At 39.4% G+C, this 24,042-nt stretch overlaps 1 protein-coding gene across 2 annotated transcripts; it reads left to right on the top strand.

Annotated features, from left to right (window-relative positions):
- The first annotated feature begins 48 nt into the window (after window positions 1-48).
- POP1 (POP1 homolog, ribonuclease P/MRP subunit) lies at window positions 49-22,457 on the top strand. Of its 2 annotated transcripts, none has more exons than XM_062627334.1 (15): window positions 49-335; window positions 2,817-2,996; window positions 3,805-3,980; window positions 4,919-5,167; window positions 5,726-5,813; window positions 6,118-6,293; window positions 7,947-8,197; window positions 8,331-8,424; window positions 9,204-9,315; window positions 10,306-10,425; window positions 16,020-16,135; window positions 17,512-17,703; window positions 18,561-18,715; window positions 19,580-19,924; window positions 20,734-22,457. In XM_062627334.1, the coding sequence occupies exons 1-15, from the start codon at window positions 215-217 to the stop codon at window positions 21,392-21,394; spliced, it is 3,036 nt and encodes a 1,011-aa protein (XP_062483318.1). In that variant the 5' UTR covers window positions 49-214; the 3' UTR covers window positions 21,395-22,457. The 2 variants fall into 2 exon arrangements, with proteins under 2 accessions (XP_062483318.1, XP_062483316.1); XM_062627332.1 differs by having other exon boundaries at window positions 2,814-2,996.
- The last annotated feature ends 1,585 nt before the right edge of the window (window positions 22,458-24,042 follow it).

The following is a 24,042-nucleotide window of genomic DNA, read 5'->3' as shown; positions in this document are numbered from 1 at the left end:
GAGCTGCGCGCATGCGCGGTGGTTGCGGTGGCAGCCTGCGGCGGCCGCTCTGTGAGTGAGCGGCGGGTTGGTGTTGGTGGGTACTCCGCTTGCGGCTGCACCTCCTGTCTACCCCTCCCCGCCGCCAGGGACCGGTTCGACAGCCTCCGCCGGGCGCCTTCGGGGTGTGTTGGTGTGACCCTCCCCTCCCAGCGCCCCCCGGGCCCTGCTGGAGATGTCTGGGGCGAAGGAGAAGAAGCGGGCCAAGAAGATGAGGAACCAGCCGGCCAGCGTCACCCTTCCTGCGGAGCCGGGGCCCTTCCCCGGCGGCGGGAGCAGAGCCTGCCCGACCCCAGGTAAGGCCGGGGTGCGTGGTCGCGGAGGGGATGTTCCTCAGCCGCCTCTCTCAAGACACGGTGTTCGCGTCCTCTGCGGCCGGCGAGGCGTGCTCGGTGTGGGGGCCCCTCAGGGTTTCGTCCCCTGCCGTTGACTCCTTTAACCCTGATTTTGCCATAAATGTCATTAATATGCGCTTCTCGGTATCATCCCTTTGGTTACATGACAAATCTCTTGCCGCCTACTGCAGCTTCTAGCCTTAAAATTAATTCAGTGATAACACCTCATCCAGTGACTTCCCTCCTCTAGAAAGAGGAGGTCAGACCTGGGAGGCGCGGGAGGAGCCGGTTTAGCCTGCTGGCCCTGCGATAAATGCACTGCTTTTCCATCAGATCCGCGTGCCCAACCAGTTCTCCTTTTGGTGCTTGTGGCTCCTGTATCTGTGGAATAGTATTGTCTTGAGGTAGCAAGGCATTCCCCTAAAATAGCAGTGTTGCTAGGTCATTTCTGGAGCATTGGTACACAGGTAACTTCTGCATCTGAAGATCCTGTATGCCACATGCTTTTTTCATCTTTGTTTTCACCTGCATCCTTTATGCTTCAGTTGAACTTTTGATTTCCACACCCCTTCCTCTTCATGTTTTTATTTTCTTACCTATGTTTCTGTGGAAGCAAGCACACATAAGAGCAGGGCCTGATACTATGAGGCCTTCAAAAATTGACAAATTGCATCTTTATGGTTGAGCAAAAAAGTGTGTCACAGTATATTTAGGTGACTGAAGAGTTTCTAAGCAGACAGAATGACACAGCAAATTATGGAAGAAGATTTTATTATATCATTACAGGAGTGCAGCCAGATTAAACACATTTTTCTAACTTCATATGTAGCAGGTAACTTCTAAGATGACATGGTTATGTGTTTTCTGCCCTGTTGAATAGCATGCATGTTCATCAGTATAACATTTTTTGTAATGTATTTTGGTTTTATGGGCCTATTTTGTAGAAACAGGAGAAAAAAATCTAAATGGGAGTTTAGTGGATCTACATAGTACCTGGAATAATTTAATTTTTCTCTATATTAAGTCAGTCACTGCCTTTTGAAATACTCTTCCATCTTCTGATTAAAACATTCAATTCCTTCATTCTTGCGCAAATTTGATAATGAATGGTGTGTTTGTGATACGAGTTGTTTGCTGCAAGTCATCCTCCCATGATTGATTTAGGTTGTAGTTCTACACAGGTTTGCTGGCTTCAGCAATATCTCTTTCTCATCTTCACTGTCTGGACAGTGCTTCTCTCCACCATGTGGAAAACCCAGATCAGGGAGTTACTCCACATAGAAACTAACTTCTGTTTTCACCCCATTTTTTTTTTAATCTGAATTACTGCAGTTCTGCATGATGTGTGATTGTATCAGGGCTGCAACAGCATTGCTGCTGAGTATAAAACTTCAGCTTCATGCTTATTTGAAATGGAAAAAGGGGGTTCTTTGCCATTTTAAGTTCATTCACCTCCAGCAGTTGATGCTGCTGAAGGTGAATCTGCTCTTGGCTGTTCCTCATGCCAACAGGACAATGGTATAGGCTTGTTTAAGAAGCTGATCAACTTGAAAAATGATTTTTTTAATCTCTTACCCCATTTCTTCTTATACACAGGTTGGTTTTTCACTAGAGAAGCTCCCTGAACAGTATGGCCCCATGTTCCCTCATCTTGATGCAGTGGGTGGGGTGGTGGGAATGGCTGTCTTGGCCCCTTTTAGTCCAGTTGTCCAGCACAAACTGCCTAAGAACCGTATCTCAAGTCATACTAGAGATCCTAACCAAGATTTAACTGAATAGGTTGAATATAAATTAATCTTTAAATACGGACTTCAAGGCCCTCTTAAACTTGAAGTAATGTTTAGGTACTTGTCACTCTTGAAAGGTATGTATGTACTTCTAGAAGCTTACTGTAGACTTTTAGTTATTTAATTTCAGTATTGGTTAAAATGTGTCTACCTGAGAAGTAGCTTATTGTACCAGCATACTTCTATCATGCTTACCTTATTTATTGCTGTAACAGAAGTATATGTGAGACAAGAATGTATTGGATTGGGGGGGTTGAGGGGTGGAGATCAAGGGGCAAGAGACAGAATATTAACTTTACTTGTTTACTTGTACTAAAACCCTGACTAGACAATAATAAAAATTGCTACTGATGTTATGTAGACCAATTTTTAGTCAGGTCTTTCCTGTTGGATCTGGTAAAGGCAAAGTCTGGATTGGGTACCGTTTTCAGACTGTGGAAAAGTTACTTAATCTACTGCAGGCTTGCTGCAGGTCAGTGCAAAATTTTTATTTCTTCCTGTAAAAAAAATAATTATGATTTCTGATGGCTATTTTTGGTACCTATATTTATAGTAGGAGGAATGTGCAGTGCAGTCTTATGAGGAAAGAGTTGCCAGTTACTTAAACTGCTTTGCATTCCTGTTACCTCTCTTCATCTCTTAAACCCTCCAGGAGATGCTCTTTCTGAGCACCAGTATCAGCAGCAGAAATTTTTGAATCGATCATCTGGGCCTTCTTACAGGAAAGACCAGTGTTTTCCAAAAGGGCAAAATAGAGGAGAGAGAGGCAGAGGAAGAGGAGGATGGCAAGAAGGACGCCAGAGTGTTTCTGAGGAAATGCCAAGATACATAACAGGTTTGTATATAATAAAAAGGTCATAATTTGTGTGTCCAGGACAACTTGCTGGTGATTAAATTTGCTGTCTTTATTTTTGTGCAAAAGCAAAAATTAGAATTGATGCTACATTCTTCTGCTTTTCCTAATTTTTTCAAGCAGTTGTGTATTGGAAGGAATGACCAGCTGTTGTTTAATGAGTCCTTTCAGATTTCTGAGCTGAAAAGTTGCACTTGTAATGAAGGATACGCATTTTGGTTTCTCTTTGCCAGCAAAATGAGTACTAACAATCACTTGCTTTTAATGTAGCCAGTGAAACTGATTTTGCCCATGATGTGAGTGAAAGACAACTTTCCATCTAACAAAATGTTTATTTGGAGATACTAGCCTTTCAGAATGTGGAGGTGCTCCTATAATAGATACAGTTACATAAGCATGAAACAAGACCAACCTTTGGATTCTTATTTGATCATTTTAAACCAGTCTGTAATGTGATTACTGCTTTCCTTTTTCCATTTTTTTTTTATCTCTCTGAATTTTATCTTAAAAATATTACTAATTCAATAAAGTACTTAATGCAAATAGGACATGTTAGTTATACCACAGCTTTCAGATTCATTCATGTGTAAGTATTTGCTTAATCCTATCTGTAAGCTTCAGAGTATCTAAAGAATCAAAATTTTTTCACTAATCGTATACAGTATTTACTTCTATCTCAAGAAGACTGATGTACTGGGAATACTCTACTGGAATTCAGTGATGTATGTACAGTGTCCCCTTCTTTGATTTTTGCTATTTGTCATGCTCTGATGCATTCTTTTCATTCCAGTGTCTACTTTTGCTCAAGCTCGTGCTGCTGAGATCAGTGCCATGTTGAAAGCAGTTTCACAGAAGTCTTCAAACTCTATGGTTTTCCAGACTCTCCCGAGGCACATGCGAAGGCGAGCCATGAGTCACAATATTAAACGCCTACCCAGGCGGCTCCAAGAGATTGCCAAGAAAGAGGTATAAGTGTGCTTTACGGTAACTGATAAACTATAGAGTGAGTACACAGGTTTTCAGGCTTTGACATTTGGCTTCAAAGTGCAGGAGTGCCTCCATTTTAGATGGTGGTCTCAAGTCTCACTAACCACTTGGCTTTGTGATTATTCGACATCTTGAAAAGTTATTAGAGTAGTGATGACAAAAAGGCCCACTGCAGGAGGGATTGTTCAGACAGTACCTTGGTCCCAAGGCAAACACCTGTCTGCTTTGCACCGCACCACAGCTGTAGCCTGCGACCCTGATGGCCTCAAGCCAGGATGGCCTATTCATGACCAGAATGATGGTTCATGTGTTACAGCTCAACCGTGGGAGGTATACTGGAGTTGTTGGCAGGCTGTGTGCAGCTTAAGACTTACTGTCTGTTCCTGCTTGCTCATGAAGCTCATTTTGTGGCAGTGTCACAATGCTGCTGTGGAGTTATTTGCTCCTTAACCACTATGGCCATCCTGTGTGTTTTTAGAAAAAGTTTTTAAAAAAATTGATTCAGTAGGATGTGAAAGTCTGTCTGATGTTTGGCATTGATCACTGTTATCTCTGTGCACTTCTTAAAGTGATCAAGTCAGTTTGCTTGGCAAATTTTCTATGTATAAAGGTTGACTTGCATTCTTTTTTTCCTTCCATTGACTTTTTTGTTCTTTAGAGGCCTTACCCACTCCACCTTAAGTTCCTGAAGATAATTGTTCATGATTCAAAAACTGGATTTTAGTTTATCTATGGGTACTTTGATACACTTGTGTGGGTGGGGATTGTGCATGAATTTTCAAAGTCTTAGCCTTAAGAATTATGGAGAACTATCATCAGAATAAAATCTAACCTAATACTAGTGCTTCTTTATGTATGTCAGCCTTTTTCTTCTGCAGAAGTTTGTCCTCCTTCAATATTGTCTCTTTTAAAAACAGGCAGAGAAAGCTGTACATCAGAAAAAAGAACAGTCAAAGACTAAATGCCGCAAAGCTAGAAGGCGCCACATAAATTTGGTAGCAGAGTTTAATCGCAGGCAAAGAAAGAATATTTGGCTGGAAACACACATTTGGCATGCAAAGAGATTTCACATGGTAAAGAAATGGGGATACTGTTTAGGAAATAGCCCTACAGAGAAGTGCTACAGGGCTTGTTACCGAGCCATGACAAAACACTGCCTTCTTCAGGTACCACCCTTACATCTGTTTTCTTTGTTATTTTACCAAGGTGAAGTAATCAGCTGTTCAGTTGTAATGAATATTTCTGTCTCTTTGAAGTACTGTTGTGTCAGCTGTTTATAACTGCTAAGTATGAAATGAGTGATTTCATAATAATGAAGGGCTGAAGTATCAGAGAGAGTAACACGAACTTTTGGAAGAGTCTTAAAGTGACTACAGCTGAAATACTACATCTTCAGTCTTCTCAAGGGCTAAGAGATTAAGTGAATCCCTGCATCATCTTCCTGATCAGGATGCTATTGAAGACAGGCGCTTTGTTCCATGTCCTTTTTGGTCTGTTGGTTTGAGAGGCAGGTTGGCCCTCAAACAAGAAATGTTTGACAGATCTCCTATAACTAACAATTTGAAGTAAATAAAAAAAACCAAAAAAACCCCAATCTCTCTGACACAAATTTTAGTGAATGAATGATTACTACTTCAGTATAAATTGTGAAGCTGCGCCTGGTACTTCATTGCCAGGCTCACTTTCAAGAGTTATTCTTACTTTACACTATCCTTTTGTTTCAGGATTTATCATATTATTGTTGCCTGGAGTTGACTGGTAAAGAGAATGAGCTTCTGAAGTCACTCGCTCAAATATGTAGCATTGACACAGGTAAAACTTAGGTAGTGCAAAATAAAGTTAAGATTCTTAATAGACTAAGGGACAACCCATCCTTTTCCTTTTTTAATATCTCACCAATGTCAGTCATAGTAATAGAGTTGATACAGAGTTGTGATTTTTTTTGTTGAAAAACATAATTAAAATGTCTCAGACTAGGACTATATGTTCTTATTTTCAGTTGCTTGTTGCTTAACTAATTCTAGTGCAGGATTAGCCCACAACCAGATTAAATTTCTTTTTTTTTATTTTTTTAAATGAGATTATTTTGCTTGAAAGTAAGGATCTTCTTCTTTAGGGTTAACATTTGGAGAGTCAGAATGTCTGTCTGGAAAATTTGAGGGTTCCGTGAATCTTTACCGAGCAGATCGCTATCCTGAGGACATGCTTGGTCCTGTTACATTTATTTGGAAACCCAGGGATGGGTCTGAAAACAGACAGTTGTGGATCTGGATGCATCCAGCTCTTAAACAGGTATTTTTTGTTTCTATGTAGTTGAACTCTGATTTCTTTATGTGTTGTACATTTTTGATGCTGAAGATGCCTTCTGAAAAGTGCAGAAGATCTGGTTTGAGACCATCTTAAGAACCTGAACGTGCACAAGTCCATGGGTCCTGATGAGATCCATCCGCAGGTCCTGAAGGAGCTGGCAAATGAAGTTGCGAAGCCGCTGGCCATTGTATTTGAGAAATCATGGCAGTCAGGTGAAGTCCCCGAAGACTGGAAAAAGGGAAATATAACCCCCATTTTCATGAAGGGAAAAATGGATGACCCAGGGAATTACAAAGCAGTCAGTCTCATCTCTGTGCCTGGCAAAATCTTGGAGTAGATTCTCCTGGAAGGCATGCTAAGGCACATGGAAAAACAACAAGGTGCTTGGTGACAGCCAGCACGGCTTCACTAAGGGGAAATCCTGCCTGACCAATTTGGTGGCCTTCTATGATGGGGCTACGGAACTGATGGACAGGGGTAGAGCAGTTGATGCCATCTACCTGGACTTGTGCAAAGCGTTCAACACTGTCCCACTCGACATCCTTGTCTCTAAATTGGAGAGACATCAATTTGATGGATGGACCACTCGGTGGACAAAGAACTGGCTGGATGGCCACACACAAAAAGTTGTCGTCAATGGCTCAATGTCCAGCTGGAGACCAGTAAGGAGTGGTGTCCCTCAGGGATCGGTTTTGGGACTGGTCTTGTTCAACAGCTTTGTTTTGAAAGTTGGGGCTGTTCAGCCTGGAGAAGAGAAGGCTGCGTGGAGACCTCATAGCAGCCTTCCAGTATCTGAAGGGGGCCTATAGGGATGCTGGAGAGGGACTCTTCATTAGGGACTGTAGTGATAGGACAAGGGGTAACAGGTTAAAACTGAAACAGAGGAAGTTTAGATTGGATATAAGGAGGAAGTTCTTTACTGTGAGGGTGGTGAGGCACTGGAATGGGTTGCCCAGGGAAGTTGTGAATGCTCCATCCCTGGCAGTGTTCAAGGCCAGGTTGGACAGAGCCTTGGGTGACATGGTTTAGTGTGAGGTGTCCCTGCCCATGGCAGTGGGGTTGGAACGAGATTATCTTAAGGCCCTTTCCAACCCTAACTATTCTATGATTCTGTGATTCTATATAATACACCGCTTTAGGAATTAAAAGTTCGAAGATTGTTTCTGTTGTAATCATATTTGTGTTCTGCAGCTTGTTTTTACGAAGTTTGTACAGAAGCATTTGAGGTTTTTTTAATGTTGGAGCTTGTTGGAAGTTTTCTAGTGCTACTTGTTTTGGGATGCATTTGCAATATGATGTTGCTTGATTCATATCCTTCCCACTGGCACCCCCAACAGGCTAAGTGTAGTCTCATCACAGAAAATCATAATCTGATACTTAAGTTATGAATTTTAAAAAGATAAAAAAGGTGAAATTTTGTGCAGTGTCAAGTTTTCTTATATTGAGTGAAAATAAATTCTTAGGAACATTCAGTATTGCTTTCAGCTTTTGGTAGCAAAACCTAGGCTTCAGCAGAATGAAGTTTATTCTGTTAAATCCATATAGGAAAATTGTAGAGTGTAATTGTAAAAACTGTGCTTAAGCTTTGCAATGCACTGCTTATCATCCTAACCCAAAGTTTTCCTTTTTCTTAAGGACATACTGGGAGAGTTAAAAGCAATTTTTCAGTGTTCAGAGCCTGAAGAAAGCTATATTCCTGAGCCTGCTACAACATCGGTTCAAGAGGAAAAACAAATGGATGTTGTTCTGAGTGTTGGCAAGAAAAGAAAGAAGGAGGATAAAGAAGGAGAAAAAGTTGTGCCAGTGAAAAAAATAATTGGTGATGGTACTAGAGACCCATTCCAGTCCTACACTTGGATTTCGCAGACTACTGGTGTTGTGATCAGGTTTGTTCATAGTAGAAGTTAGAAATTGTGACCCATAACCTTTTAATATAGCTGAATTCTGGCTTAGCAGTACTGGGGGAAAAAATGTGTGTTGTACAATTGTACATTAATTTGAAATTTTCCTTTGTTTCAGTGATAGAAGCATGGAGATTCTCAGATTTAGACTGATTGGCCCATTGTCACACTCTGTCCTTACAGAGACCTTGAAAGCTGCTTCTCTACAAACAGTAAGAGCATTAGCCATCTGGATGTTACTGTAATTTTGATAAGGTTGCTAGAATGTGCAAGCTTGGTTTTGCTAGAAAGAATCATAAACTATCTAGTCTTACTTGTTTATAAAGGTTAACCTATTTGTTTGTATTCTATATTGAGCCTTTTGACTAACAGTGATCTCAGGAGGAACTCCTATCTGGATTTTAAGTGGGGGTAGGAAGAAAATAGAAGCAATGGTTCTGTTGAGTAGACCATGTAGTTTCTGCTGTAGTAATGTATTTTGCTGAGATGTCCAGAATAATTCATATTCTCTATGACAGACCATAGGTCATGTTTCTCAAGAATGAGCACCTAGAGTTAAAAAGCAAAAGATGTAAGGTATAGAAAACATTTGTGTTTTCAATCAAATATGCAATTTCACCAGGATTTAGTATTTTGTTCACTTCTTGTCACATAGCATCACTGTGATTTTAATGGGGCTTTTTGTTTCTTGCAGCTAACATGATGAGGCTATGAAATCTCTGGCTTTCTGTAAGAAATAATTCAAAAACAGAATTAGGAAGCATTGTGGATTGCTTTGTTTATTTTTTGGAACACAGGTTAAACTGAGCAGCTTATTGAGTATTACTGTAAAGTGGAGTATAGGAATCGGCTGCATAAAAAAAATGATTTTGGTTTGAAACTTGCAGAGGAAGAAAACAACAGTAGTGGTTAAGGCAAACTGAGAGTGAATTCATACTGGTGGAAAATACTGAATAACCACTTGACTTTAATAAGATGTGTTGTTTTCCAGGAAATGGCAGATTCAGAAACAGAACTGAATAACTGGTGGGTAGAAAACTGCAAGGACTCTGAAAAAGTATCTCTTCATCAGTGTCAAAGTGCTATCTTTGAGCTATTAGAAGGTATTTGGGCATTTGGGTGCTATGGGAGGATGGGGAGACTCTTAAACTCTGATGGTCAAAACAGTCATGTCAACTGGACATCAGTTTGGAAATGCTTATTTTTTTCTTGATCAGGAGAGTGATGCCATTGAGCATGTACATAGGTAATTACTGGGGCACGTCAAAGATTTGAGAAACGTTACACTAAGTTTTTGTAAGGGAATTTTAATCTGCTGTGTAATACAAACTTTTAATAGGTAAACTTAATGGATAAAATTAGATAAAACTTAATAGATGAATAGGTAATAGAATCTTGTTTGTTTGTGAGTTTAGATTTGAGATTGCTGATGGGGTATAGTCTGACATATACTCTCAGTTTCCCCATACACATCAAATTAAAGCACTAAGTTGTATAATACCTCCACCAGATAAAGTGGTAGGGTCCTACCCAGAGTGAAAGTATTACACCTTGCTTTATATGTTTCTTTTCTAATGAACAGTTGTATATTTGAGTTGTAAAGTATCATAAAAAACACCTCCTCACTTTCTAGCGCTGAAGAAGGTAAGGAACTGGCTTTGGTGGATCTCATACTATATACTCGAGCTATCCAATGTAATTAAGCAGAGATGAGGTAAAACTTAAAAAAAACAGTTTTGAATTTCCTTCAGCTGGAAGATAAATGTAAAACAAAGGTTGGCTGTTCTTTAAGAGGTGTGCCAAATGCAAAAGATAAATTGAGTCTGTAAGTTGTGTGAGAGTAATCTGATTTCTATGTTAAACATAAATTGCAAAGTAAGTCTTACACTGCTATTGTTGTCTTGCTATTGGACATTTAACAAGCACTGGTGAGTTTAAAAAGCATGTTAAGTTGAGTGAGTACTCTGAATTGCTTTTCTGGCTTACAGTGATATCACATCCCTGCAGGTGAAAATGCACAAAATAATAGTGCAGAAAAAGATCAGAACTTAATTGGTGGTTTCATGGCAATGTTCATCTGTGTATTTTTAAAGGGATAAGTTCACCATCACAGCTGCCACCAGGTACAATACTGGGCCTCACTGCTGGAGATCCTCGAGTCAATATGCCAAAAAAGAAGACAAAAGCTATGCCAAACTTTGAAAAATACCAAGGTAAAATACATTGCTTATGTTATGCTTTCGTGGAACTGCCAAAGGCAAGAGGTGCAGTTTCTCTGTATACTTTGTTTTCATTGACTGTCATCTTCTACTGATTGTCTCTTGCTGCTTTCCTGTAACATGGGATTTCAGAATGTTTCTTCCCCTTTCCAAAGCCCCTGGCTGAACAGAAACAGCTTAAAAGTTGCATAGGTTTTAGAACAGCAACTGTGAGGGAGGGATATGCACCAAAGCTGGTCTTGTGCTCAGTGGAAGCCTCTGTCTGACCATACAGATGATCCAGGTTCGAATCCTGGCAAGGCCAACCAGGTGCTAAAAGCTACTTAGTAAGTTTCTGTTTGGTGTTTAGTCTTCCTGATGCCGTTTATCTGTCCAAGAATATATCTACTGTTTCTGGTTTATAGTCCTACAATAAAAGTTGCAGTTCTACTGGGGAAAACAAAAAAAAGCCATTGCAAGATTAGCATTGCAAATGACCATGATGCTGGTTATGTTAAAAAATGGAAGATGCAGTTATGACTTCTGGAACTTTAATTTCAGTACTGACTGCGTCATGTAAAAGGAGAAGCATGGTAACCAGTTAACAAGCAGTAGGAAATAGGACAAGCTGAAGGTGTAAGAGACTTGAAAATACTTAATTTCCTTGGTGGTGTGTGCAGGACACAATAATAATCTAGCTTTTCCTTTTGCTTAAATCAGGTTGAGCACCTGTTTCAGTTTCTGTCTTTTAGCTCTCTGGACAGCTCTGTCATTTGGAATTTCTTTTATCCTCCTATTCTACCCTCTGTATCTAGAGCAGCCTTTATCCTGTTAATTAGTTCTGCTTAGCTAACTTTCTCATCATTAATGTTCTGTTGGAAATGATGCAGCATACACGACCTCAGCTTCGCTTCCTTCCTGCTGAGAAGTAAGGTGAGCTATATAGCACTTGTTTACAGATACTGGTTTGAGTTGGTAGAGGAGTTGGCAACTACAAGAAGCAGTTCGTCTCTTTTCATTCTGCTTGTCATGTCTGTGAAGATGTGTTCAAGAAGTCAATATCAGCAGAAGGCTTCTAGGCATTGGAAACGTCTCATAGTAATTCTCTCCCACTATCAGAGCTGGTTGTCCCTCAGGAAGCAGGGCTGTGGTAAAGAGGTAGTGATGTAAGACGGCCACCTTCAAGATCAGGGTTATCCTTTGCTTGAAAAAAGTCTTCTAAATCACAAACATTCAGAAAAGCTGGTGTTGCTGTCTTCTTTCTGAGTGTTTTTTTTTTGTTTGTTTGTTTCATCCTGAACTTAAAACTGCATCTGTCCTCTACGATTTGTATTCAGGAGAAGGAAGAACGTCCTTGTTTAGCTAGCAAGGAAAGGTAAACCACATGATACCTTGTAATTTGGGTTCTGCTAAAGAAGTTGTTGTTACACACTACTGTGTAAGTTAAGTAGGCAGAAGGGATGAAAGAAGACAGGCAATACAGCTGTCTTCTAGTAAAAAAATCAAAAGCAGATCATAGTGAGTAGAGAAGGAGAGGGGGCAGGCTTCTTACATGAAGCAGTTCAGGAGAGAATAGGAGGAACTGATGGTTCAGTGGGGAAAATGGCTGCTGAGTGACCTCCTAATGTTGTGTTGGAAATGTTACAGGAGTGTTCATGATCTCCTGCATGCTTACTACATGTGTAGTGGGGAAATCCTATGACATGGCAGTTCATCTCTCCTGTGTGAGAAACTCAAGGCTGAAGTCTAACTGCCACTCTCCTGTCTTCCTCATAAAGTATTCCTAGGTGTTAGTTGGAAAGAGAGCCTATTGTTACTCTCCCAAGACTGTTGATCCTAACCTGATTTCATAGTTGAATATGACAGGTATTATCTCTGCCTTAATAGGTCTCCTTGTTCAAGTAAAAGCAGAGAAGTGACTTTTTTAATTACTTCCCCAGGGCCCTGTTACTAGCCACCCCTGGAGTGAGATTATTGAAATATCCAGCAAGAATTTCATCAAAAGCAACTTAACTCCCAAAGGTTATTCTGGTTTGATTTAGCATTTTTGCCAGCATTTTTCCAATCAGTTGTGGCCCCTCGTTCCAGTAGTTCCTTTGCCAAGAGTAACACAGGAGCGGACACCATCCTCCTCTTCAAATTATTGAATGGCAGTTTGTTTAACCAAAAAAGGAAGGAATTTAATCATAGCACATAGCATGAATCACTACAGCACTAGTGTTACCCACACTTCCACAGTAACCCCACCCTAAAAAAAGGCAGACTTCTGTAATATCTGTAATTCATGGATGGTATTGATTTGGCCCTTCTGTCGGAATAAATCTTTTCACAAGCCTTAGAACTACGTAAACTTTCTGAGCCTTGGCTTTGATGTGAGCTTGCTTGGATGTGGTAATATTGTGAGCTGATCCTTATTTAAGAAATTTTAGTAATCATTCATTTGCCTTAGTGATGTGTCATGTTGATTGACTAATAAAAAGGATGTGTTGCTGTATTCCACACTTTTTTTTCCCTTTTCGCTTCCTGGACATTCATATGCTATTATGGTTAGTATTAGGAAGATTAAAACGGCACTGCATATATTGGCAGATTCTGTATGACCTTTAGCCTCTCTTCTTCTTTATGTTGTATAAGAGCTAACTGATTTTCTTAGGAAATCTTTACTAATTTAAAGATGCATTATTTATCAAATGAGTGAGTAGTTTAGCCGTCTTCTTTGCTTGTGGATTGTCATACATGCAGTCTATGAGCTGATACACATCTGTCATCTTCCCCTATTTCCCCCCCCGCCTTTTCAGTTACTCAGACTCCTGTATGCATATGTATGTGCGCAAGCTGTGTGTTACAGATACGTGTTGACAGGATTTAATCAAGGAACTATCCTCATTTCTTCAGACTGAAGGAAAGAAAATCTGTGAATAAATCACTTCTCAATGCCCTCTCAGCAGGTTTATGCCTTCTGGAAGTCAAGACTCCGGGTGAGCAGTCAGTGCTTACATGACTGCAAATTACTGACGTTTTTTTCTCCATTTTAAAGAACACTTCTGACATTTTATATGCTTTTATTGTCTTCTGTTGGAGAATGCAAATTCCACTTCCTTAAACACTGCTCAACATGGAGTATGGCAAAGCTTTTAAACAGTCAGTGAAAGAGATGCATAGAAGGAGAATGCATCATGAAAGATGAGTGAGGTAAAGTTCTTTCTGCAGACACAGAGTCCTTGCTTGCAAATACACCTCTTGCAGAGGTTTAGGTATGTGGCATCAGTTGTCCTGGTACTATGCACCCCTATGTATATATGGCTCTGAAACTGCTCCCTAGCAGTGCTTATGTTTTTGCTTTTCCTGCTATTTCTTATAGAGGGAAGGAAAAAATTCAAACAGAAGAAATCTTACTCTTAGACCTGTCTTCTAAGACTGTTGAGATAACCAGGTACAGAAATCAGAGAAACAGCTTGAAACAGAGCAAAGCCTTCATCTCTCTGCCTGTCTAAGCAACAGCCAGTGACACCAGCAGAAGCACATAACATGCTGATTGTCACTGAGCTTTGTGTACTTAGTAATGCAACTGCCTATTTCCTACACTTATTCATCAGCAGGGTTATTTCCCTACTACTATTTCCCTACAGCGACCTTAAAATGTGGATTGAAGAAAACAGGAGAGAGGTAAGAAATAAGAGAACTGGTGTGAGGATTTGGAATTATGATTTGAATTATAGTATGCTTGGTAGAGAGACTAAATTTCAAAGGGGATTGAGGAGAAAGAACATAGTAAGAGAAGGGTATTTTAAGATAGTGAGGAGGATATTAGGTGGACTGTGGTGATAGAAGGAGGCTGACTTAAAAGAGCTTTCTAAAGTGGAAAAAAAATTGTGCCATTATAGAGTATAGGAACTGTGAAGAACTCCAATATGACAAGGACTGACTAACTGAACTGTCGTAATAGAAAGAAGTAGTTAAAGGAAAAAAATAGCAGAGAAAGTTACAGTGAATAATTTACAGCTGAAGAAACTAGAACGTTTTAAATAATTTAACATAAAGAGATTCTGGGGTTCACAAAGGCTTTCTGCGCAGAGAATGAAAAAGTCACCTTATGTTAGCTGTAAGTCTGTAATTTTCCCCATTGGTTATCTGTTAAGAGTCCGGAAGGAATTCCCCAGCACCACTACATACCATTTTGTTTCTGTCTTCTTTTCCTTCCTTTGAGGCATTGATATTTGCTGTATCTTCAGACAGAACGTGCCTTGCCTCTAGGAGTGTTGAGCTGTTGTAGATTCTTGCTCAGGTTCCTGTCCTTAATTCTTGGTCTGAGAACAAATTCTTATTCTCTGCTCATTGGCAGGGAATTGGCGAGGATTTTCTTTTTAGTTGTATTGTTCTTAATTTGAAGGAGTGCCACCCCAACCTCGTAATTTCTTTAGTATTTCTTCCTCTCATGTAAATGTAACTCATCAGCAAGAATGCATAGTAAGTATTAGCTTAATAATACCATCAAACTATCAGTAGTGCTGCCATATTTACTATTTCTTTTGGAGGATTTTGCAACTCCTAGTAATGGGGACATCTTAAAGATTATAGATTTTAAATAAGCATTGCAATTATGTTTGGCAGTACTTATTGTATTGAGAGCCCTCCAAGTCTTTATCAGCATTAACTGGAAAGATCAGTTGAATTGCCTTTTGAAAGACTGCTTAAAGTGATGTTAGAAACCAAAACAAACCCCAACACATTATGTTCTTTTAATATGTAAGACCGTGTAGATGACAAAATAAGCAGCAGTCCCTGTAAGTTTCAATCACAGAACTATGACTAGGCTTGTTGTATTGTTTAGTGGTAAGAATTACTTAAAATATGGATCAGCATGCATTGCATACTGTATACTGAATTCTTTTGATCCATAGGTCACTAAATGCCAGTATACATTCTCTCTGCTTTGGTTGGATTGTGAAGGTGAAGAAGAGATTGTTTTAAGTATTAAATAACCTGTCAGTTTTAAAGCTAAAAGTGTTGCCTATCCTCAGTAAGGCACACAGCTGTTGGTCTGCATTGACATAAGCAAAGAATAATCTCTTCCTCAACATGCAGATCCTGAAGAGATCCAGAGTGGGAAGCTGGTGCTAAATAAGTAGTTGCATACTAGTCATACTCCTAAAAATATTTCCTGTATGTACGTTTCTTAAAGGTAATCCTTGCTTCTTTTGTAAGTTTACTTAGGTGGACATATTTCAGGCTTTGCAATGTTGCTGTTTCTGATTTTCAGCAAACCTGTTAAGCTTCACACTCTGCCTGGAAGGTCAAATTCCGGAATATTAAAGGTGGCATGATAAAGGTTCAACTTACATTGCCAAAGTTGATAATCATTTGTAATAAGAAATGTCTGTAAGAGAATTCTAGGTTAATGCTTCTAACAGCTGTTTATTTCATACTTTGTATTTGGACAAACGTGATAATAAGATAGTCCGCAAGCAGTAATGCTTGTTCAGCATTTAATAGTCTGGTTTTTTAGTTGTCTGCTCATTGTACTTATGATAGTGAAGTGGTTTTGGTAGTTTGATACTTAAGCCATGAAAATTGTTTGAATTTTGTTTGAAGGTTCTCTTCTTTTGTAGATAATGATAAAGTTAGGCAGCTGTACCTGGAGGGTGTACCTGTAGAGTGTGCTCACAGCTTTATCTGGGACCAGAACATCTGTAAGAACGTCACTGAAAATAAAATCTCAGAGCAGGTAACTAAGAAGGTGGATTGCCGTGGAGAAAATGGCTAATGGTCTAGTGAGTCCATAGAGTGAGACTCTTGAAACTTGTGCATATCCAAGAGCAGTAATGTCATAGTATCCAGCTGCTGTGTTGAAGACTTTGAAGTTCTTGGAAGTTCTGTAGTCTTTGTGTAGTGTTCTTGCACAGCCACTGTTTCTGATTCCGTTAAAAGAAAGCTTTATTTGGTTGTCTACAGGACTAAATAGTTGTGTATTTATTTATCAGAAGGGTTTGGAATTGGATTTTCCTACATCACCTTGACTCATGTGCAGCATGAGGGGTGAAGGGATGAAGGGGCACAGAGAGTCTCTGGCCATTCACTCCTCAGTCATAGCCAGGATGATTCTCCTGACAAATGAATCACTGAATTTGGAAGGAAATAAATCCCTCTGGTTCTGAACTGCACCACACTATGCTGTGGGTGTTCTGAGCAATAACCTGTGATTTGCAGAGAGCTTTAAATATGCTGTTACAGGTTTGAAATCTCCTATCTTGACGTTTCTTTTGACAATGGAGGAGTAACCCATAAAATGTATGGATAAAAAGGTGATTTAGTCACAAGAGGTGATAAATTTTCGGCACCATTGTAATCAAAATAACCAATATTCATATGACAGAAACATCTCCTAAATCTCTTTATAAAAATAAGTCCTGTGCTCTTTCAAACTGGCTGACATAGTGTAAAAAAGGCAGAGTGCTTACAAAATACTACACTAGTGCATAACAGTTACTACCACAATCTTTTTGTATATGGCAGTGTTCTTCATGCTGTTGTGAAATGAAGTATTTACCTTATGAAACAGCTGATGCAGAACTGACATTTAAAGCAGCAGTCTGATGGTCTTTTTTTTTTAATAAATGCCTTCTCTTAATGGGATACAATGATACAACAACTGGTGATTGGCAGTGCCTTGGCATCAGCATGCTTTATGTGAAGCTGTTTCGTGACCAAATGTTCTTTCCATCTCCCTGGATGTAGTTCAGATTTGCTCCACATACTGACACACTGCCTGAAAGCACCTGTTCAGTTTAGTCTTGTGCACAAATCTGTAAATACCAAGTTGAAATACTTGTTTGTCTTCCTTCATCTGTGCTGTGCATTTTTGCTCTTGAGTTTCAGTACCTGCTCTTCATCAAGGTCTATGGAAATAAGGGGAGAAAAAGAGTGCTTAATATTTTTTTCTAAAAACATTTTTTTTTATTCCTCGATGAAGGTCAGTTTGAGTATGTAGCATATTACTAGTATATTTTTCCTGTTTACAAGCTTACCTCCTGTGTCTTGGAAGGATATATGGAAGAGGGGAAAATGGTTACTAACTTACAGGAAATGTCTCCTCCTTCTCAGGATTTAAACCATATGAGAGCTCAGTTACTGGTACCTGGATCACACCTTGATTTGGGTCCTTGTGAATCTAAGATTCCCATACTGTTGGTGCAGCAGCCAGGGAAAATGGCTGGAGAAGATCGACCAGGATGGGGAAGTGGCTGGGATATCTATCTCCCAAAGGGCTGGGGCATGGCTTTCTGGATTCCTTTCGTAAGTGACTGCAACTTGCAAGTAAATAGGAGAAATTACATAGTTTGCTTCAAAAGAATTGATTTTAGAGAGTATACTTTGCATTGTATAACCAATTAACAAATCAAAATCTCACTTTAAGAAAGGGTCTCTGAACTGGTTGATGACAGAAGCTTGGTAAAATAAACAGTAGCTTTCCATATATTCTGTTTGGTATAACCGTGCCCACATGGCGGTCTAAAGCAGGAAATCAGAGTGGGGACTAAGGAGAGAAGGCTGATGCTATAGCTGTTTGGTTTTGTATTTCTACAGGCATATGCCTCTAAAGAGAAATTGTTTGGTGCCTGCTGCTAATCTATTTCTAGCTTGGCTATCTCCACCAATCTGTCAACAACTTGATTTGTGAGAGAGCGTAAAACACAAAATTTGAGTTAAGCATGAATGTGCTCCTCTGATGCTGTTTGGAGCATTCTGCTTTGAGTGTTTGGATGGAAGTTTTAATGTCTTTCTGCAGTTAAATTTGTGGTTTTAAATGTGCAGAGGATCAATAGCAGTGATACCTATTGTACAGTTAAAAGAAATTGGGCAGTGACTATGTCAAAGTAATATGACATTCCTGGCAACATAAAAGATCAGAACCTGTGAAATTCTGTTTGTTTTTCTGATAGTTTTTCAGAATTAAATTTAAAGATCATGACTAACATTTTTGTTGAAATTGGCATCTAGAACTGTGAAAACTAAAGTTTATTTTTTTTAAGCTAAAGTGACAGACTTTCCATTTTCTAAGGCAGTAGCTCTGGAGCATTAATGTTTTGTTTCAGTTAGGAACCTGGAATCAGTGCAAACATTGCTTTTTTTGGTTTTGGTTTTCATAACAGATATACAGAGGTGTACGAGTCGGTGGCTTGCAAGAGGCTTTAAAGCATTCTGAGTATCAAAGAACGCCTCACACTCCAAATGATTTCCCAGACTGCCAGGCAGGAATGCAGTTTGCCAAAGAACTGGAAACCAGTCTTCTTGAAAAATTCAAACGGTAATATTGACTTGATTGCAAGAATGAAATAATAGTAACAAAAAAGAATATTGCTTAAAATGCTCCTTAATTGTTGTGTTCATTAAGACTTCATTGAGATTTTTCACTAGCATTTTAAATCCTAGTAGTATAAACAAAGAAAAGAAACCTAGATTTATTTAACACAAAAGCTCTGCTAAACAGGGCATATAAATTAACTAAAACCTTCTCTTCCCAGAGATATGCTCAATTATAAGGCTATAACAAGGCTGTGTAGCAATAAAATAAAGCTATTTCAGGCTCCCTTAGCAGCAAATGAGAGAGGAGATAGGGGAAGGCAGAGGCAGAATATCAAAGTATGTACAAAGTGCTAAACAATAAAGTGAATGAAGAGGTATATTTCAGCGTCCACTTCTTAAATACCAGGTATTCTGAAGTTTGCCTTCATTTTCCTTTTCACCCCTAACTATTCTATGATTCTATGATTTTCACTGCAATAAATACAGAACTCTTAATTACAAGTATGGGGTGGCTGGAAGTGTCCGCTGCACCAGCCTGTGTTGGTTCTCCTTCCAGCTAGGAGGGGAAATAAAAGGTTAGAGGAAAAGGTGATGATGTCAGTCCCAGTAGATAGAAATATCCAGCGTGTCTGAAAGGATATGGTGGTCAGAAATACAGCGCTGTTATCTAGAAGCATAACTTTAAAATTCTTGTTGAATGAGATTACAGAGGAAAGCACAATTAAATTTCTGTTCTAAATACTTGGTTTTGAAAACACAAAACATCATTAGACCAACAGGATAAAGTAGACAGCCTTTTGAAGTGCTAGGGACTGAACAAGAGCCCAGGAATTAAATATTCTTATGTATTTAATTTATCATTTAGACGTCCACCTGCAAAAAGGCCAAATTATATCAAGCTGGGTACTCTGTCTCCTTTCATCATTCCTTGGGGGCAGCTGACAAAGAACTGGGAAGAAAGAATGAAAGCATCAGGAGAATTTGTATGTCCTTCTTCCTCACACCCTGAGCACTGTGAAATGAAAGGGCATAGGTTTTGTGACCCCAAAGCAGAAAAGATAAAAGAAGCTTCCCCTAAGACTGGTGAAGTAGAGGGGACCATGGAAATAACAAGCTCTGAAGGTACCTTGAAGACAGAGGATGTTACAGGCACCCAAGACATCAGTGAGAGAGATGAAACTACGGCAAGAAGTGATTTTATTGTTCTCAGGTATGTCAAAATGATGCACACGTGTGAGGTGGTATTATTTTATGGGGAATTACTGAACTGGGGAAAAGATGAACTCAGCCTTGATTATTAAGATGAGAGAATTATTTGATCCAAATATAGTGAGGAGATTAAATAGTTTCATTGTGGATCAGAATTTGCAGTTGAGTAGAAGTCCTTTTCTGGCTTTTCCCCAGCAAACTTGGTGACTTGAAGTAAATTTCTTAAATTGTCTTAAATTTAACACTTGAGTTTAATGTGTTCTTGGAGTTGGCATATTCTGTCTTTGTTCCGGGGGGATGGAGCTTTTAGAAGCTCATACTTGTGATTTTAAAACTTTGCAAATCAGCTTGCATTTGCTTTTTTAATACATCATCACTGGTGGTTTTTGCACTACTTCAAAAGGTTTATAAAGAAAACAGAATCTCCTGCATTCCAATGCAACGCATGAGGGCAGCAACAGTGTTTGGAAAGTGCCTGAATGCAAGTCTTTCCTCTTTGTTTAGTTATCAGGGGAAGAAAACATTGGTAGTTCTGGACTGCATTAATGCCACTAAAGTTTTTAGAGCATTTGTGATTTAACAAGTTTTGCGGGTTTTCACAAGTAATGTGTCCTTCTGAAGAAATACGTTCACACAGGAATTCCACTCATCCATGTTTATGTGCTAAGAGGGATACAAATACTACCTTGGAAAGTTACAGGAAGCCCCATGTTTTTTTCTAATCACACTCTTGCAAATATGTGGGGCACTGTGTTTCTGTTGTACTACTTGTTACTAACTATCCTTGATGTTCTTAAAAATTTGTAATAGGAGCGAAAAACTACTAATGCAATTATCAGCCTGGTGTTACCCCACTGCTGGAAAAGATCGGCGAATCCGCCTTGTGTCTCGACTGGGACAGAAGGAAATGACTGAAGATGTCTTTTTGCCAATCTTGATGAGCTATCCAAGGGCTCTCGTGTGGGTCAACTTGTCTCTCTTGAGAAAAGGGAACCCTGAATTACATGCCATGATTTGCATCCCAACAGAAGATGACTTGCTGCATCTAAGCAAAGACAAATTCTTCTGTGGTCCTCAAGAACCCAAACATCGTGATATATTCAAGCACAAGGTACAGAAATTAAAAGAGGAGAAGAAGAAGAAAAAAAAGGATAACGTAAAGGTTCTAGAAGGTGACCCTCCAAGTGTTCCAGAAGAAGAAACAAGTGAAGAGCATGAAGACCTCATTCTTGGTCTTTGGTCAGATGCTCTCCCAGATGTTACTTCCCACTGCTCCAGAACTCTCTTGGGATATGTTACTCAAGGGGATTTTTCACTGGCTGCAGGCTGTGGAGAAGCCCTGGGTTTTGTTAGCTTGACAGGGTTAGTTTATATGTTGCACAGCCAGCCAGCAGATAAAAAAGGGCTCGTTTTGTTAAGAACTCCAGGATCTTTACAGTACAGATTTGCAAGACTTACTATTGAGGTTTAATTATCATTGCAATGCAGTAGAATGCCAAAAATACCAAAGAATGTCTGTTTTGTCTTTTGTAGCCTTTCTGCTGTGTCTCAAATTTGTGGTGATTCTGAGCCTCAGCAATGTCTTGAGGATTATGAAATAATTAAAATCTTTGTAACATTATTAATGAAAACAACTAATGCATAAACAGTATTACTTTGATGTCTGCATTGCTAAGGATTTTTAATAGTAACAGATCCATTATCATGATCTTCTTTATCTCTAAAGTGTATTGTTCATTTTCCATCTCAGAGCAGCAGATAATATAACAATACACAGAAAATCATTCTTCTCCTTTTAGAAATCTTCTGTTCAGGTGCATAGGAACTTTCTAGCACACTTTCACATGTAACTGCATGCAGTCTGGACCAGGGTGTATAGCCAGTGGCTTTTCCCAATTCCTTGTGTCTGAATAAGTGTGGCTGCAGTGGAACAGAGCTACATAGCACAGAAAGCAGAAGGATACTTACTGTGGTGGAAAAGCTCTATGCTTAAATAAAATGCAAATTAAATGTAGCCCAGCTATATAATCTTGAATTATAGCAACTGGCACTCTTAAATAGGAAAGTGTACCAGTCTCTCTGAGAGAAAAAAACTGTTCTTGAAAGTTAATGAGCTTTTCAGATGCAAATTGCTGGTGATGGGTCAGCATACATTTTCTCTTAATAAAAGGGAGATATTTTGGTTCCTTAAAAAACAGTATTTTTTTTTTATGGAATGTGCTAGGATTGAAGGCTTCTTAATGTTATGGTATGGTTTATGAATGTTGTTTAAACAGAACTTGTATGCTGGAGGGGTGAGGGAAGGAAGATGTTTGATTTGACTGGGATGGTGTGGGTTGGTTTGATTTGGTTTGGTGTTTTGTTGGGATTTTTTAATGATAGCCTTAAGTTTCCAGCCGTTCTTGAGTTGTGCAGCTTGAGCACAAATTTACAATAATACCCTGTAGTTTAGTAGAAGCATGATAAAGATATATGCCAGTTGGTAGAATTACCCTGAAATGATCATGTACCAATAAAAATGTAACTATTCTTGATTGAGGAGTCGACTAGGCTTGATTTTTTTAAGAAATTAAGTATGAATCAGTTAACAGCTTTGTCTTTCTAAGTATCAGTCTACAAATTAATTCCCTCATTCACAGTTTTCTTTGAAAAAGGCCTAGGTGAGTAGACTAATGTTGGCTGGAGTTATTTGGTGGAGGAAGGATTTAGAGTGCCTTGCCCGTAATTATTAAAATTTAGGGCCATTGTTGGATTAAATATGGTACACACATGGGGAAGGGGGGAGAATCTCTCTGATCACAAGGGAAGTATTGAAGTGGGGATGGATTTATTTTTTTAGTCTCCAGAAGACCGATTTAAGAATGTGCACTGGTGGGATGGAAAGATGCAGCCTCCAGCACAGCTTGGACTGCAGCTCCATGAGAAATCGTGCTGAATGGCTCCAGCATCGTTCACCTTCGATGCACCTGATAAAGCAATCATCGTCCCAGAAAGGTCCTGAGAGGTATCTGCTCGAATGCCGGCAGATGGCCCCAGAGGAAAACGCTTGGTGCTGCGTAGGGCGGGGATTCACACGCTCAGAGCCGTGTGACTGCTGCAGCCTTGTAGGTATGTGAGAATAAGGAGGCCCTTAAACGTTACAGCCTGGCTACTCTGATCAAGTTCTCTCGTGGTAATAATCCTGGGTTTAATGAACCTTTTGAATTGTGAGCCCAATTGAAATATTTCTCGGATCAGAGTTTCCATAGCTGTGTTTCATGGGAAGAAAGAAGGAGAGGTGATGTTTATATGGCTTTCTGCCCCTTCGCCTCCCTCATCTTTTTGGTAGATGCATATTTTCTTGCCTCAGTAGACCTGGCTCGTATGTGGGAAAGAAAGAGGAGAAGCCCCCCACCCAAGCTATCAGTTTTTTCTTTTCTGCTTGTAGATCTTTTGTTCACTGAATCTTTCCCAGGTTTTTAATTTTTTTAAAAAAACATCTGGAGCCTTTTTTCTTTTCCTCCTGTTGGTAATTTCTGCCAGGTTTTCATTTTGACACTTCCTGTTACTTTTCTTTGATTTCCATTCTCTATTTCTGATTTATGATCCTTGTCTCTGGTGAGCCAATGAACAGAAACTGGAATCCAAGTGCATCCTGTTCTGTATATCTTGTAATATTGTTACACAGTTGTTTTCCTTTAAGTCAATGATTTATGCCTTAAGACTTCACTCTCCTTGTGAAATGCATTGCACGCCTGATAAGCTAAAAATGCTCAAAGCTCTCAGCCAAAGTTTGTCAGAAAAGTACTGTGACTTTATGTAGCCGCAAGGAAATTTTTATCTGTGGTTGTGATTTCCAGATTCTGAGCATCTCAAGGGTGACTTAGTCATAAAAACTGTGTCAACACCAAATAATCAAACTATGGATAATTCAACCTGTTATCTCTGCATCCGCTGGACAGAATGTCTCTGTTCATTATGTTGAATCAGGTGTAGTCTGTAGCACACGTCTGTTCTTGGCCTGTATCTTAACTGCAGTTACTATGTCGGTTAACTGCCCCAGAACATCGGGGTCCATTCCTGTAGGCTGATACATGAGCATTTTGGGAACGCAGGAAGCTCTTGCGCAGTGAAAGAAGC

The sequence above is a fragment of the Pezoporus occidentalis genome, unplaced genomic scaffold (genome assembly GCF_034315485.1).
Source record: "Pezoporus occidentalis ecotype Australia unplaced genomic scaffold, CSIRO_AGI_Poc_V1 ctg3, whole genome shotgun sequence".
NCBI classification, from domain to species: Eukaryota; Metazoa; Chordata; class Aves; order Psittaciformes; family Psittacidae; genus Pezoporus; species Pezoporus occidentalis.
This window is presented reverse-complemented; position numbering and strand designations above follow the sequence as displayed.

Coding starts and splice junctions, on each gene's coding strand:
- POP1 (XM_062627332.1), top strand. CDS start 215: ATGTCTGGGGCGAAGGAGAAGAAGCGGGCCAAGAAGATGAGGAACCAG. Junction 8,198..8,330: donor ACTACTGGTGTTGTGATCAG/GTTTGTTCATAG, acceptor CCTTTGTTTCAG/TGATAGAAGCATGGAGATTC. Junction 19,925..20,733: donor AGTGATTTTATTGTTCTCAG/GTATGTCAAAAT, acceptor AATTTGTAATAG/GAGCGAAAAACTACTAATGC.